The sequence below is a fragment of the Vombatus ursinus genome, unplaced genomic scaffold (assembly GCF_900497805.2).
Source record: "Vombatus ursinus unplaced genomic scaffold, bare-nosed wombat genome assembly UNPS02014847.1, whole genome shotgun sequence".
In the NCBI taxonomy this organism is placed as follows: domain Eukaryota; kingdom Metazoa; phylum Chordata; class Mammalia; order Diprotodontia; family Vombatidae; genus Vombatus; species Vombatus ursinus.
In genome coordinates this window covers 7,295,086-7,309,880 of record NW_020954625.1, presented here as the reverse complement: position 1 = coordinate 7,309,880, position 14,795 = coordinate 7,295,086, and the positions used below count along the sequence as shown (strand labels likewise).

General features: G+C 40.4%; 1 protein-coding gene across 1 annotated transcript in view; it reads right to left on the bottom strand.

Moving 5' to 3' along the window:
* The window catches only part of CTNNA3 (catenin alpha 3), a 1,857,428-nt gene that overhangs the window by 1,471,088 nt on the left and 371,545 nt on the right, over window positions 1-14,795 (bottom strand). The window contains exon 5 of the mRNA XM_027840655.1: window positions 13,378-13,641. Coding sequence (XP_027696456.1) covers window positions 13,378-13,641 — 264 coding nt within the window. The remainder of the gene's footprint in view (window positions 1-13,377; window positions 13,642-14,795) is intronic.

Sequence of the window (14,795 nt, the reverse complement as noted above, 5' to 3'; positions counted from 1 at the left end):
ACTAAGTGGATGAAGAATAACTATTATGCATGCTGTAATATTCAGTTGGGTGGGTAATCCTTGGAACTGCTCCTTTAATACATATGTGTTAGACAGATGCCCACATAGCAACAATGAACTGGGGCAAGAATTGAGGAGAGAAAGTAAGTTGCGTTGCTTTGGAGAAATTGCTGCAGTGCCTTCAGCAACTCAAGTCCTCCTAAAACAAAAACTTGTCTTTTCAATGCCCCCAAGTTCTTCTGATGATGCCTTTAACTCACTGAACAGCACAATCTCCAAAGAATAAAGATTGCAGGTGCTTGGAAGAGCAATGAGGAATTTCATGGTAGATAGGAAGTTGGCTGCCTGCAGATGATTTTGGAATAAAGAATTGTGTGCAAAAACTGGTAAAGAAGATTTGAACAAAGCACCATATGCATGGGAGGAAAAAACAAGTTGGTCAGTTAGTGAGAGTAAGGAACACCTTATGCATAATCTGTAAAATGCACTAGCAACCACATAACAATAAGAGATTCAGAGGAAAACACCCATTCATCTTAGAAGGACCGCAGCAGAGGATTTATTAGAAGACATGGACAAGGTGATTATTGTGTGAATGGCTTAGCATAACACCCAGGACTTAATATAGTGCCTGGCACATAATAGGCTCTCAACGAATGTTTATTCACTGATTATGAACTGGCCTGGGAGGACCCACTTTGACAAAATAACAGATTAATCCAAGAAATTTGAACTGGGATCCACTGTGGAGCAATTGCAGAGAGGAGATGCTTCCAAGATAGACACAGACAACTCTGAAATGCCTCTTTTTGGCTGCCCCAAAATTCAGAGCTAAAATTATTTTAGACACTCTAGTCAATTGGACATGGTGATGCATTGGTCTGAAATTAACTCAAAAAATTATAAATTTGCCTACTCAGAACATCATAACCATTTCTACCCAGATGTCCCTTCCAGGCAGATGTCCTGTTCTCAAAGGATGTGGAGCTGAATGTATCAGATGCTGGAACACTGCAGACCTTCTCAATGACATCACAAAATCAAAAGCTGAAAAGGGGCCTTAGACATCGTCTCATCCAATGCCCTTGTTTTACAGATGAGGAAAACAAGTGTCAGAGCTGGTAAAGGATTTGCTGAAGGTCATACAAGTAGTAAGCTATATAGCTGGTAGTAAGTTATACCCATGTTCTCTGAATCCAAATGCCATGAGTCCATTAAGCAAGCAAACACTTATTAAGCATTTACTGTGTGCCAAACACTCTGCTGAATGTTAGCCATGCAAAAAAGTTAAGTGATGCCATCCTTGATCTTGAGGAGATCCCACTCTGGGTGGGGGAAGGAGGAAGGATTCAACACATTCATAGTTTAAAAAGGATGCATGCGATATATCAGTCCATAAAATGTTATTATAGTTAAGTAAATATAATAAATGATTATAAAAATAAAATAAATACAATAAATTTAAAATAACTATGGAGTAATTGGAGAAGGGGTGGCAATGACAACTAGAGAAATCAGGAAATACCTGATAGAGGGATAGAAGTTGGTGTGAGTTTGATTTGGAATGAAAGACATTAGAGATCTTGATAAGCAGAGGTCAAGAGGGAGGGTTTCTGGCCAAGGGGATGGCCATTGCAATGGCAGAAGTTGGCAGGTCAGGTGCAGGAAACAGAAAGCATGCTGGTTTGTTTGCAATGTAGAGCATGAAGGAGTGCAGTGTGTCTTAATCTGAGAAAGACTGCCTAGAGCAAGACTCAGAGGGCTTTAGATGCTAGACCTCTGGAGGCATTTTTACTTTATCCTAAAGGCAATAGTGAATAGCAAAATATCAAACTTTCTGAAACAGGGGATTGACATGGTCAGCGCTCTTTCAATTTATGACAGCCTCCCATCAATCATCAATTCAAAGTAGAACGATCAATGGCTACTCAAATCCATCCAGGAAAAACAAAATGGATACCAGAAAAGGATGAGACCTGGTCATTACAGTGAGAGATGGTAGATAGATAACCCATGTGCTGCCCTGATATCCATAAAAAGATCCATTAAAAGAAGTAGGGGAAAGCCTCCAGTGAATTGAGTTGTTAGCCTATGGGAGATTTATGGCAAAACATAGACATGAATCATTCAGGATGAAAAGCCATGGATGAAAAGCAATCTGTGCTGGTGGAAGGAGTAACTGCCCTGAGGACACAGAAGTTACATAAGACTTAAAGCATGCATCCTACCAGTGTCTTAAAGGAAACATGTCTAAACCAAATCTCATCAGCCCCCCAAAATAAGCCCCTACTTCTCCCCCAACCCAGTTCTGTGAATAGTAGGTCAACTGGAATGGACCTTAGAAACCATATAGTATAACCTCCTCATTTTACAGAGACAGAAACCGAGACTCAAAGAACTTTAGGGACTTACCCAAGGCAACAGGTAGTTAGCAGGAGAGTTGGGATTTGAGCTCAGGTCTTCTCAGGCCAATGCCAGCTCTTTTCCTACTCCATGTCACTTACTTCCCATTTCTACTATGGTCACCCCAGAGCTCTGGCACTTATTAACCCATAACTGGACTCTAGCATTTTCTTAACTGGTCATTCTGCATCCAATTTTTCCTCTCCAGCCCATTCTGTAACTATCCATAGGGTCATCTTCCTACAACACAATTTTGCTCATGTCACTTCCTTGGCCTAAAACTATCGGTGGCTTCCTGGCTCCCGTGGTTTATAGAACAAGATGCAAAGTTCTTAGCCTCAGTGTTCAATGGAATGTTTCCATGATTTGGATTCATTTCTAGCAGTGTAGTATCCTCGAAGGAGTATTAGATTCAAAGGACATTGGTTCATGCCCCTGCTCCAAAACTTACCATTAGTAGCAAATCACAATCTCCCTGAGACTCCTCTACAAAATGATAGAGTTGGACTAAATGACCTCTAAGACCCCTTTCTTCTCTAAATACAATCACCGATCCTACTTCATTAGCTTTGTCTCTCATGGCTTCCATATTTGTATTGGACCCTATGCCCTAACCAAACTAGATGCTTTGTTCCTCCTTGGGGTTTTCTGCCTCAGGGCCTTTGCTTAAACAGTTCCCACTAGCTGATAAGTTTACCTTTCATATTCACTTGCTAAAACTCTAACTAAAGTCAGGCAGCTAAGTAGGCATAGTGGATGCAGAGGCAGGAAGGCCTTACTTTGAATACTTCTTTAGATGGTCACTAGCTGGGTGACCATGAGCAAATCCCTTGGCTCCAGTTTCTTCATCTGTTAAATGGGAATAAACAGAATCTAGCCCCCAAGGTTGTTATATGAATCAAATGAGATGGTATATGTGAAGCACTAAGCAAAACTTAAATCACTCTAGAAAGGATAGCTATTAATATTGTCAGCTACCTATCCTATAAGGGCTGTTTCAGATGCCACCTCCTTTGTGAAACCTTCTCCCAGTCCCCTTACCTTATGGAAGAAATCATCTTGCTTCTTTCTGAACACTTTCAGTTACTTCCTTCCTTGTCACATGCATCTCATTCCTTCTTAAATTCTCAAATGCTCCAAAGAATCCATGATCTCAAGCATTTGAATGTTCTTTCCATCAATGGAGATCCTAACCCACCTATGCCTGCCCATCCTATACAATAAGTCCATGTACTACTCCCATGATTTTCCACCAACCCCTTGCCTTGCCTTTCATTGTGCTCATTTGTGAACATATCTTCTCTTCTACCAGTTCATAGCTCAATACAGTACTGGATTTGGAGTCATGAAGGCTCATATTTGAATCCTTCCCCTTGTACTTACCGTATGACATTGCTCAAGGTCCGAATCCTCTCTAAGCCTAAGTCTCCTCATTTCCGACTTCCTTTCCTCACTTTCCTCTATTTCTATGGAGATAATACTTTTTAAAGCCCTTCTCACTGTAGTATTATCATCTCAAATGACATAATATATTCAAAGGGCTTCAACTCATAAAGTATTGTGTGTGTGTGTGTGTGTGTGTGTGTGTGTGTGTGTGTGTATGCTATTTTAATCATTCACTATTATTAGGTGCCGGGGGGAAGAGAGTCAGGAACTGTTATGTTACAAGTCATCATCTCCCTCACAGCATTAAATATGCCCTGTTCTCCATAGCAGACACCCAACACATTATTTGGAAATAAAGAATTGTGATTGGAAAGGAAACATCTATAAACCAACAAAGACCCAAATCAAGAATTTGCTCTACAGCATCATTAATAAATGATCATCCATCCATCACTTGGGGAATGGCTGAACAAATTGTGGTATGTGATTATGATGGAGTACTATTGTGCCATAAGAAATGATGAGCAAGATGCTCTCAGAAAAACCTGGAAAGACTTACATGAGCTGATGCAAAAGTAAAATGTACTGTGTACAAAATAAGAGCAATATTATAAGATGATAGGCTGTGAATGACTTAGCTATTCTCAGCAATACAATGATCCAAGACAGCTCTGAAGGACTTATGATGAAAAATGTGATCCATCCCCAGAGGAAGAACTAATGGTGTCTGAATACAGATTGAAACATACTTTTTTAACTTTCTTTATCTTTCTTGAGGTTTTGTTGGTCTACGTTTTCTTTCACAACATGACTGTTATAGAAATGTTTTGCATTTCTGCATTTCTGCACTACACATTTGTAACCTATACTGAACTGTTTGATTTCTCAATGAGGAGTGTTGGGGAGGGAGGAAGGAAGAGAATTTGGAACTCAAAGTTTTAAAAATGAATCTTAGAAATTGTTTTACATGTAACTGGGGAAAATAAAATACTAAAGAAAACAAAAAAATGATCATCCGGCCTCTGCCTCAATGTCAGGGAAACCGTTGCCTCCCCACCCATCTCCTATCACAGCCTATTCCATTTCTGTACATCTCTAAAATGAAACCTTTCCTTACATGGAGCTGAAATTTACCTCCCTGTAATTTTCTAGTTCTGTGGTCTGGGGCCAAACAGATTACATCTTCCGCATGATTTCTCTTCAGATATTTGAAGACAATTATCATGGGTCTCCAGAGTTTTCTATGGGTTAAGAGTAACTGAATGAATGCCAGATTACATTTCCATAAAATACATTTTTTTTTGTCAAAAAAGAGGGATTGGGGGTTGGAAAGTACCCTAGAGATAATCTAACCCCAACCCCTCATTTTATAGGGGAGAAAACAGAGGCCCAGAGAGGCCATACTTCTAGGAAGTTGCAGAGGTGGGTGGTGACTCCAAATACTATGAATCCAAATATGTTCCTTTTCCCAGCCCTCTGCTGCCTTATGGCATCGTCCAATTCAGGAATCAACAGTGGATGACTTTGGATTCAGAGGCAGTATGACATAATAGTTAAAATAATGGACTTGGAATTTGGAAAACATGAGTTTGAATCCCACATTAGATACTGAGCATGACCCTGAGTATGACCCTGAGTAGTCCTCAGTTTCCAAAACAGCAAAATGGAAATAATTATAGCCTCTGTTTCATAGGATTGGTGTGAGGTTCAAATATAGGTAAAGTATCTTGCAAACCTTGATGTACTCTATCAAAGTTAGTGATGATGATGATGATGGCAATGACAATGATTATGTCTACCCCTATTAAATCTAAAGTTCTCAGCCTGGTTTCCAAGGCCATCTATAATCCGTCCCACCACCTTACCCAGCAGCTAGCTTCCATGAACTCTCTACTCTAGGCCAACCTGTATTACTACTGTCCCCCACATTTATCATTGACCTGCCCTTCCACTTACCCATGTTTGATCCAATCTTTAAGGTCCAGCTCAAGCCATGACTCCTTCATAAAGATATCCCCTGATCTCTCCAAGTCACACTATTCACTTCCCCTGAGAGAGAGTGTGTGTTAGGGGTAGGGGGGCTAGAGTCAGAAAGACTCATTTCCCTGAGTTCAAATGTGGCCTCAGACACTTACTAGCTATGTGACCCTGCCCAAGTCACTTAAACTTGTTTGCCTCAATTTCCTCATTTGTAAAATGAGCTAGAGAAGGAATGGCAAACCTCTCCACTATCTCTTCCAAGAAAACCCCAAATAGGGTCACACAGAGTTGGACATGACTGAAATGACTCAACAACAAAAATCTATGATCCTTGAGAGGCAGATATTCTTTATCTCCATTTTAAAGACGAGGAAATTGAGTAGAGAGGTTAAAAAAAACTTGTCTAAGGACACAAGTTAGTTAGTATCACAGGCAAGATGCTATCTCTGGTCACTCCTGGCTCCAAGGCCCATTTTCTTTCCACTACTATATAGGCATTCCAGAGCTAGGTTGTGATAGTAGAGAAAGAACAGGGCTCAGTACCAGAAGTACTGGATTTGGGCTGTGGCTCTGACGCTTATTAGTCATATGACTTTGGTCACACACTTAACTTTTCTGAGTCTCAGTTTCCTCATCCACAAAATGGGGATATTGATACCTGAGAGATAGCTGTGACATGAAGAGCTATATTTGGAGTGAAAAGATCTGAGTTTGAATTCCAGTCCTGATACTGATTATAGAAACCTAGGAAAGTTGTTTTCTTCCCTTTGACTAAGTTTCCTAAAAAAAGGAGACTACATTAGATGATTCTTAAATTCCCTTTCACCTTAATATTTTTATGAAAACCCTTGAAATAAAGATGGGAAGATGAGAATGGGTCAAGAAAATTAAGGGCATTTTCATCCTGAAAAATGATGAATACCATGAATATTTTTATTCAAATATAATTCATACTCAATATTTCAGAGGCAAAAATATTGTGAGCCTCAGTATGTCCTCATGGGACCCTGAAATGCAACGCATAGAACATATGGGTTCAATGGAACACAGTTGGGCTATGATTGGACTAGTTGTCACCTAACTCCCCATATTTCCCACTTTCTATTAGTTCAAGAATATCAAGATTCAATTGTATTCCCCAACCAACTCTCATTTGCTACAAATGGCTCATTCAGGAATCTAAGTGTGATGGTGTAAACAGCATAGTGTATCCAGCTACCACTATTTTTTTCTCATCCTTCAGTATTTGAAAAAAAATAAATTTATACCATGTTTCTTGCTTCACTCAACTTCTACTCTCAGTGAAGTGCAAATAGCAAAAAAGAACTGAGGACATGGATTTGATGGTAAGTGGTCATTTAATAGCTGTGTGACCTTGAATAAGTTACTTTACCTGCCTGAGAATCAGTTTCCTAATCTGTAAAGTGGGGAGAGGGTTGGGTCAGATGACCTCTGAGGTCATGTCCAGTTCAAAAACCTATCATCTGACAGGGGAAATATGATACAGGGAACAGATATTTACTAAATGCTAACTACAGGCACGTGCTAAGTCCTTTATATTATATTACATTATCTCATTTGATCTCATGTGAAGTAGGTACAGCAGAAAGAGCTTTGGTATCAGAGAACTGAGTTCTGACACTCCTGCAGCTGTGACCTCAGGCTAGTGTCTCATTCTCCTTCAATCTCAGTTTCTTCATATGAAAAATGAAGGGATTGGAACAGAAACGGATGGTCTCTGAAGACCCTTTTGACTCTAAATCTTTGGTATTTGGATGCAATCCCTCACAACAGTGTGGAAATAAATTTTGCCTCCCAAAGGCTATGTATACAAAGTGTCTCAGGTCCAATCAATTGAGAAAGGCCTCAAGAAAGCTGTGATGGACTGTGTCTGACATCCACTGACAAATCCACTTTGGTCCGAGGGGGCCCGTCACCAAAACGCTGCCCACAGAGTTATGAGTTGTCTAAGGTTCTACACATCATGTAGATAATCTACCAAAAGCTCTAAGGAATGGTAATCTGTGTCAGACAAGGATTGCCCATACTAATGAAACAGTGCATCTTTTTCAAATGCTGAAGTTTAATCAGAGTTCATAGAAGAATGATTCCACCCACATGAATGTGGATGGATGTATGAGACAGACACAATAAGCAGACAAAAAAATCCTGCTATCCTTCCACCACCAAAGTTCTCCTACAATAGCAGACCATATAGAGGTGACCCTGGGGTCTTAAAGCCATAGCAAGGGGGTGGAATTTGGAAAGTGTCAGAGTACAGACTTGGCAATGGACTGATGTTTGAGCAGTAGCCTTGCTCAGACTCACCACCAAGGGTTCAGCTAACAGATGTCGGTAGTCTCTTTGTTTTTTAACTATGGTATGGTATAGCAGATAGGGGGTGAGCCTTCAAGTCAGAAAGACCTCGGTCCAAGTCTTCTATACTAGACATGCAATTAGATGTGTGACCCAGGTCACAATTTCTCAGTGTGTCCAGCAACTTTCTGAGACAAGAGTTCTCAATCTGGTGTCTTGAATTTGATTTTTGAAAATATAGTAATAACAATAACAACAACAATAATAACAGCTAGCATTTATATAGCTTTAAGGTTTGCAAATAATTTTACACATGTTGCTCATTTGACCCTCACAACAATCCTGCTGCATAAGTGTTATCAATCCCACATGAGGAAAAAGGATATATGACTTTCCCAGGGTCACATGGTTGGTAAGCGTCTGAGGGAAGATTTATACTCAGGCTTCCTGACTCCAGCTCCTATTCCCTACTCACTATGCCACCTAACTGTCTCTGTGATGATCAGTCATTCAGTTGTGTCCAACTCTACATCACCCTATGGCCATTTGTCCATGGAGCTTTCTTGGCAAAGATATTAGAGTGGTTTGCCATTTCCTTTTCCAGTCTGTCCCCATTTAACAGATGAGTAACTGAAGCAAAGAGGGGTTAAGTGACATGCTCAGGGTCACGCAGCTAATACATGTCTAAGGCCAAATTTGAACTCGGATCTTCCTGGCTCCATACCCAGTGTTCCAATCACTGCACCTAGCTACCTGTATGCTTTTTTGATCATTGTGTTTCAATATCACTGGTTGCCTTTGTAATCCTTTTGACTTGTTTTATGCATTAAAATACATAATTCTGAGTAGGGGTCCATAGGCTTCCACAGACATTGCCAAAGGGGGTCATGGCACAAAATGTTAAGAAGCCATGATATAACAAATTATAGAGCAGGCAGTAATCTGCATGGGTCATGGAAGTTCTCACACAGGAAGTTCTCTATACAGGTGAAAACATGGATATAAACATCATTCTCAATGCTTGAAATGGATAATGCAGGGGAGATCCTCTCTGGTAGATTTAAGGGGAAATCTGGGCACAAATCACATTGAGTTAAGACTGCAATGGAAAGTGGCAAATTTCTTAATGAAGTCTTTGCAGATTCTCCTGGCTCCTGTGCCCTTCCTCCCAATTCCTTTGTATTTCTTTTCCATATATCTTGTATATACTTACATATGTAAATGTTTTCCCTGATAGAATCTAAGTTCCCTGTGGGTAAGAATTAGCCCACTTCTGTTTTGTATTCTCATGCCCAGCCTAGTGCCTGAAATCTAGCAGGTGTTTAATAAACCTTTATTTGTTGATTGATCGATTTAGAAGACACAAGACGAGTTTGAATCATTCTACTTCCTACTTTTGTGACCTGCACCAAATTTTGTCACCTCTGTGATCTCTAAGATTCCTTCCAGTTCTAAATTTAAATATCTGATTCTAGAAGAAGAAACGGAGTTGTCGTGATCTGAGTCAGTGGAGGGCCCAAGAATTCACAGATCTCTCAAAATGTCTAAGTATTCTCATCAAACTTTGTCAGTTCTCATCCAATTACAAAGTCAAGAGAGGAATACTCCACTTCTTGTTAGCATTGCTGGTGAGTCTATTTGACTAATGAGGTCTTGCAATCCACTGTGCACTTCCCTACCCAGAAGTCTTAGGTGGGATATCCATGATCCATTGTGGGGAAAGATGAAGACTGCAGAAAATCTGTGGCTTCCAGCATTTGTTGAGTAAGTGATCTGAGACATTCCCACACTATAAACATTTAATGAGACTTGCTCCCAACAGAGTATTTACTACATCCATTTACTCTTTTGTATTATATTTTCAGAAGCAGCGTGAACCAAAGGTTACTTTAGATCCTCATCCAATCATATTTCCTGTAAATAAAAATAAGTTCTGCCATTTAATTTCCAAAATCATTTTTAAAATAATAAAAGGTCAAATGCTCAATCAATTCTGCTTTATCTCATTCTGACAGCCATGGAAACCATCAGTGTTTCTCAGAAATAAGAAGTATTAAACTCAGTTGCCAGCAAACATCTTGTACTAGCTTGCTTTTCTCTGGTCTTCACTAGGAACTGTTTCCATGAACTGGTTGATAATACATAAGGATGGCAGTAAAGATCGGGTAAATTGGAAGATGCCACACAAGGAAAGCATTTTTTTCCTAAGATATGCAAGGATGCCAATATTGGCACTTTAGAACCAGAGGAGTCCTGAGTGAGGATCTAGTCATAGCATCACTGGATCATAGAGCAGGTTGGGATCTTAGAGGGCAAGTCCAATGCCCTCCTTTTGCCTATGAGGAAATGCAGGCCCTGATCTATACAGAGGGAAGCATCTTCCGCCAATCATATTAAGGATTCACGAGTGCTGAATTGGATCCTGCTGTAAACAGGTCAGAAACTGACTTGGAAGAGTTAGCAGAAACCAAATTACAAGGAGACAAAGAGGGGACATCCATGTTATGAGTGGATTCCCTTTATACCCAAAGTCAGAGAAGTCTCCACTCTGCGCATGGATCAGATCACCCTTTCTATAATATAATGTGAAATGATGTTGTGCAGTTATCAGAGGGCAATAACTTGAGATGTTATTACGTTCATCTTCAGCCTTAGTGCCCCCTCCCACCATTACAAGCTCAATCACAGCTGCCTCTTGGATTATCTGAAGTACACCCTAGACCAGTATACATAGAGAACAACTACATCAGATTAACTTCCACTAAGAACTGAACAGCCACAATAAGCTTGCCTTGAATTGCCTCCAAAGCACTTCCAAAGAATTTGGCAGGAAGTACAAGCAACTCTTGAAAGTCCTTGATATTCCATCCCCACTAACTTCATCCAACTACTGTGTCCCATTTTCAAACCCCTGAATATACACAAGCTTTGGGAAAAGATGATGTATTTCAACCCCTTCAGCAAGCTAAAGGGACATCTCTAGTTGGACCAGCTGACCGTTCACGCAGAAGTTATAGGAAATGATGAAAAGCTTCAGCAAATCAGAAGGGAGCACCCACTCCTCTTGGGTGAAGATGAAGCTGCCCCATTCTCCACTGCTCATCCAGCAGTATGGTGTCAGTCTAAAATACCTCAGTGTTGAAACTAAAGGCCAATCTCATCCTGCCAGTCATCACATACAGACTGTTAACCTGCCTGAAGGACAAAGATCCCCATTCCAAAGGTCAAGGGACAGACAACACTGAAATGATTAAAAGAATCCACAGGCTACCTAACCAAAGGGAAAGCCTATGAATTTAAATGAGTGCCTTGACATCAACATCTCAGTTGTAATCGGGGAGACTTTTGCATCTATTTTCAGAGTTTCTGCTGAGCTCAAATCTTACAAGCAGATCCTCAAAATCACCAGATTGGGGAGAAACTTTCACAGGGTCTGCTGCAAGGATATTGTGAGCACAATTCTGAACTGTGCTCAAATACCTTATGGATGCCTTGTACATGATATGCCAAAAGCAATATATTGAACAAAATGATGACCCCCAACTTTGCCTCTGTCTCCAGGGCTAACCACTGAAGGCATCTATTAAATCAGACCTGGCCATCTAAGACACTGGCCTGAGACCTGTTCACTGAACTGATGCTTGATTCCTCTGACAGCATCTTTAATTCTCACTTGATACCTTGTGAGACTTGACTGTAGACTCCAGGCATTGTGGTACAATGGAGAAACTGGGGGATTTTGAGTCAGAGGGCCTGACTTTTGATCCTGACTTCCCAATTTTCTGACCTTGAGCAAATCATTAACCTTTAGAGACCTCGGAGTCCCTATTTACAAGATAAAGGAGTTGGACTAGATGGTCTCTAAGGACTCTTTAAACTCTAAATCTAGACTCTTATGATACCTTTACTACCTGGTTGCCCCATGCTTATAAAAATGCCATTCATAAAATATGGCTGCCACAATTGGACACACTACATGAGATGTGGCCTGACCAGGGCAGGTGCACCTAGACTACTGAAAGAATAAATGTGAAAATATGCAGGGAAGACGAGCCAAAATAGGACAGGACCTAGGGAATTGGCTCTGGCATAAAAATTTGCATTTGCATTAAGAGTCTTCCAAAAATTTCATGAAGAAATGAATAATTAAGAAACAAATAATAGGAGTGTTGGATTAGAAACCAAATTGTCTATTTCATTTTCAGTGAGTCAAGGAATGGAATATTTCAAGGTTATTGCTACATTGGTTTCTAATTCCATCAAGCATCTACTAAATATATAATTAGAACAGTAGGATTTGGAGCCAACTGTTTGTTAATTGCAATGTCTACACAAACACTTGCTCAATACTCCAATGGATCCATTGTCTCATTGACATGGGTACACCCTCCGAGGCTACATATTACCACCCATCTATGCCTTTTCATTTCTTGGGCTTATTGTCCACATCTTCCCAAAACCCTTTCATAGAGAATCTATGTAAACATCGTGTGTGCATAATAGAATGCAGATTTATTTCTTTTTATGTTACCAGTGAAATACTAGTATTTATATAGGAAAGTTTTTTCAAAAGAGAAATTGGCACTAATCAGTTTTTATTTTATCTCATTCATCTTGTTGGCCAATGGTTTTTTGTTATTTGACCCTTCACATTGGTTGTGGACCTCTGAGAAGCCAGGTGATTTTTTCTGTTAAATCATCTGGCCCAGTCAACATTTGTCATGATCTTCAGAGGGAGATCCAAGGAATCAGGACCTCTGGGGATAAGAGACTTTTTTCTATTGATAATTAGCAAGTACTTATTAGGGCCTGATATGTACTGTCAGATACTGTCAGTACTGTACTGGGGTACAAAATTTGACAAACAAACAAAAAACCCAGCCCTTTACCAGGGAAAACAAAATGTACATATATAAGTGGATATAAAATAGGCATCAATATAAATATATGAAAAGATAACTTCAGAGGAAGGTGGTACTGCGGATAGGATCAGAAAAAGGCCTCATATAGGAGATGACATTTAGTTTTTAAAGAAATTACAGATTCTAAGAGGAGATAAGGAGACAGGATGCAGCTTATACAAATGTACAGAAACTAGCAATAGAATGTCATGTGAGGAACAGCAAGGAGGTCACTTGGGCTAGGCCACAGAGTGAATAAAAGACAGGAATATTCAACGAGACTAGGAAGGCAGAACGGCACCAGATCACTAAGGACCTTAGCTGAAGTTCATTTTCAAACACATCTCAGAATCTTCTCAGTCTGCTCCTGGCAGCTTCTTTACTGTCTTACCTCAAGTTCATCCAATGCATTTCCCAGTGTAGCTGACTGAGGCTCTGGCTCAGCCTTTGGGCTCTGGATCCCTTGCGATGCATTTGAAATCACCTCGAGGGCATTCTGGATCTCATCACAGACTGTGTCCTTGCTGGCTCGGAGAGAGGCCACATCATTATGCTCTAGGCACGCAGAACAAATCGAATGCAAAAGAGGAGAGTTTTCCTTCAGTGAAGCCCGGGCCCCCGCAATCTCATCTCGCTGGGCGGGAGATTTTAAGTCCTATGAGATGGGAGGGAAAAGCATATTTTCTCAGACTAGAATATGGTTGGCTAGATTTACACAAAGAAATTCCACTTTTCTTTCACTATGGACTCATTTCCATTAGAGGCGATCGTCAATTAAATTTCAGGGATATGAATGACATAGTCATAGAAACCTGTGCCTTGCTTCTCATATCTTCTGAAATAGGAAAGGGGTAGGAATGCCAAAAAGGAGCTGGCCCTGCCCACATCAGCACCCTTGTAACCCTTCTCATGGGTACCTTGGAAGCCACATGAGTTTCTCTATTTGGAGTGGAGTGAGGAGGGGGAGAATGACGAGAGCTGAGATTTCGTTTGTCTAGGGACTTTCCTCTATTGACACATATTAGCACCTAGAACACTCAGAGGTGACAAGATCTGTTCCATCCAACAGCTACAATATGTCACAGGTCAAACATGGTCCCTGCTTCCTAACTCTGAGGTCAGCTCTTACAGTACAATAGAGCACTGAAGTCGGATTCAGAAAAAATCCTGATTCAAATCTCACCTCAGACAATTGCTAGCCATATAACACTTCACCTCTCCGGTTTCCCCATTTGTAAAGTGAGAGGGACCAAATTTAATGTTGCTTCCAGCTCTAAGCTTGGTCTCTGTATCCATTAGGCCACAGTGTTTCCCTAGGTATGTTATAGCAGGATAATTCCCAAATTCCATTTACCCACTGTCCCTTTTAAGTTTAGAATTCTTAGCTATGACTCTAACAATGGAAAGGTTTTCCATTTCCCTTCTTGTATTATTTCCAGCAATCCTAATCTTTGGCCTTGGAATGATTGGTGATGAAAAAAGACCAGCACTATGGAGTGGGCCAGAGGCAGTTAAACTGCCCAGAATTATTAACTGAAGTGGAAGCCAGATTCCAGTTATCTCCTTCTAACATAGAAACGTCCCAACTTTCCAGGGGCTAACACATGTTATGCAGTGTCATATTTTTAGTGTTCCCCTCCCCCCTACACACACACACACCAAAAATCAATCTTGTCTCTTTAGTTCATGTAGGGATTAGGGAGAAAATTAGCTTTCCTTAAGGCTGTAGGGCAGAAGACATTTAGAAGAAACTGTCAGCTTGGCATGCTCACCCAACAATTCCCAAAGAAGAGAGCCCTAATCTTTTAT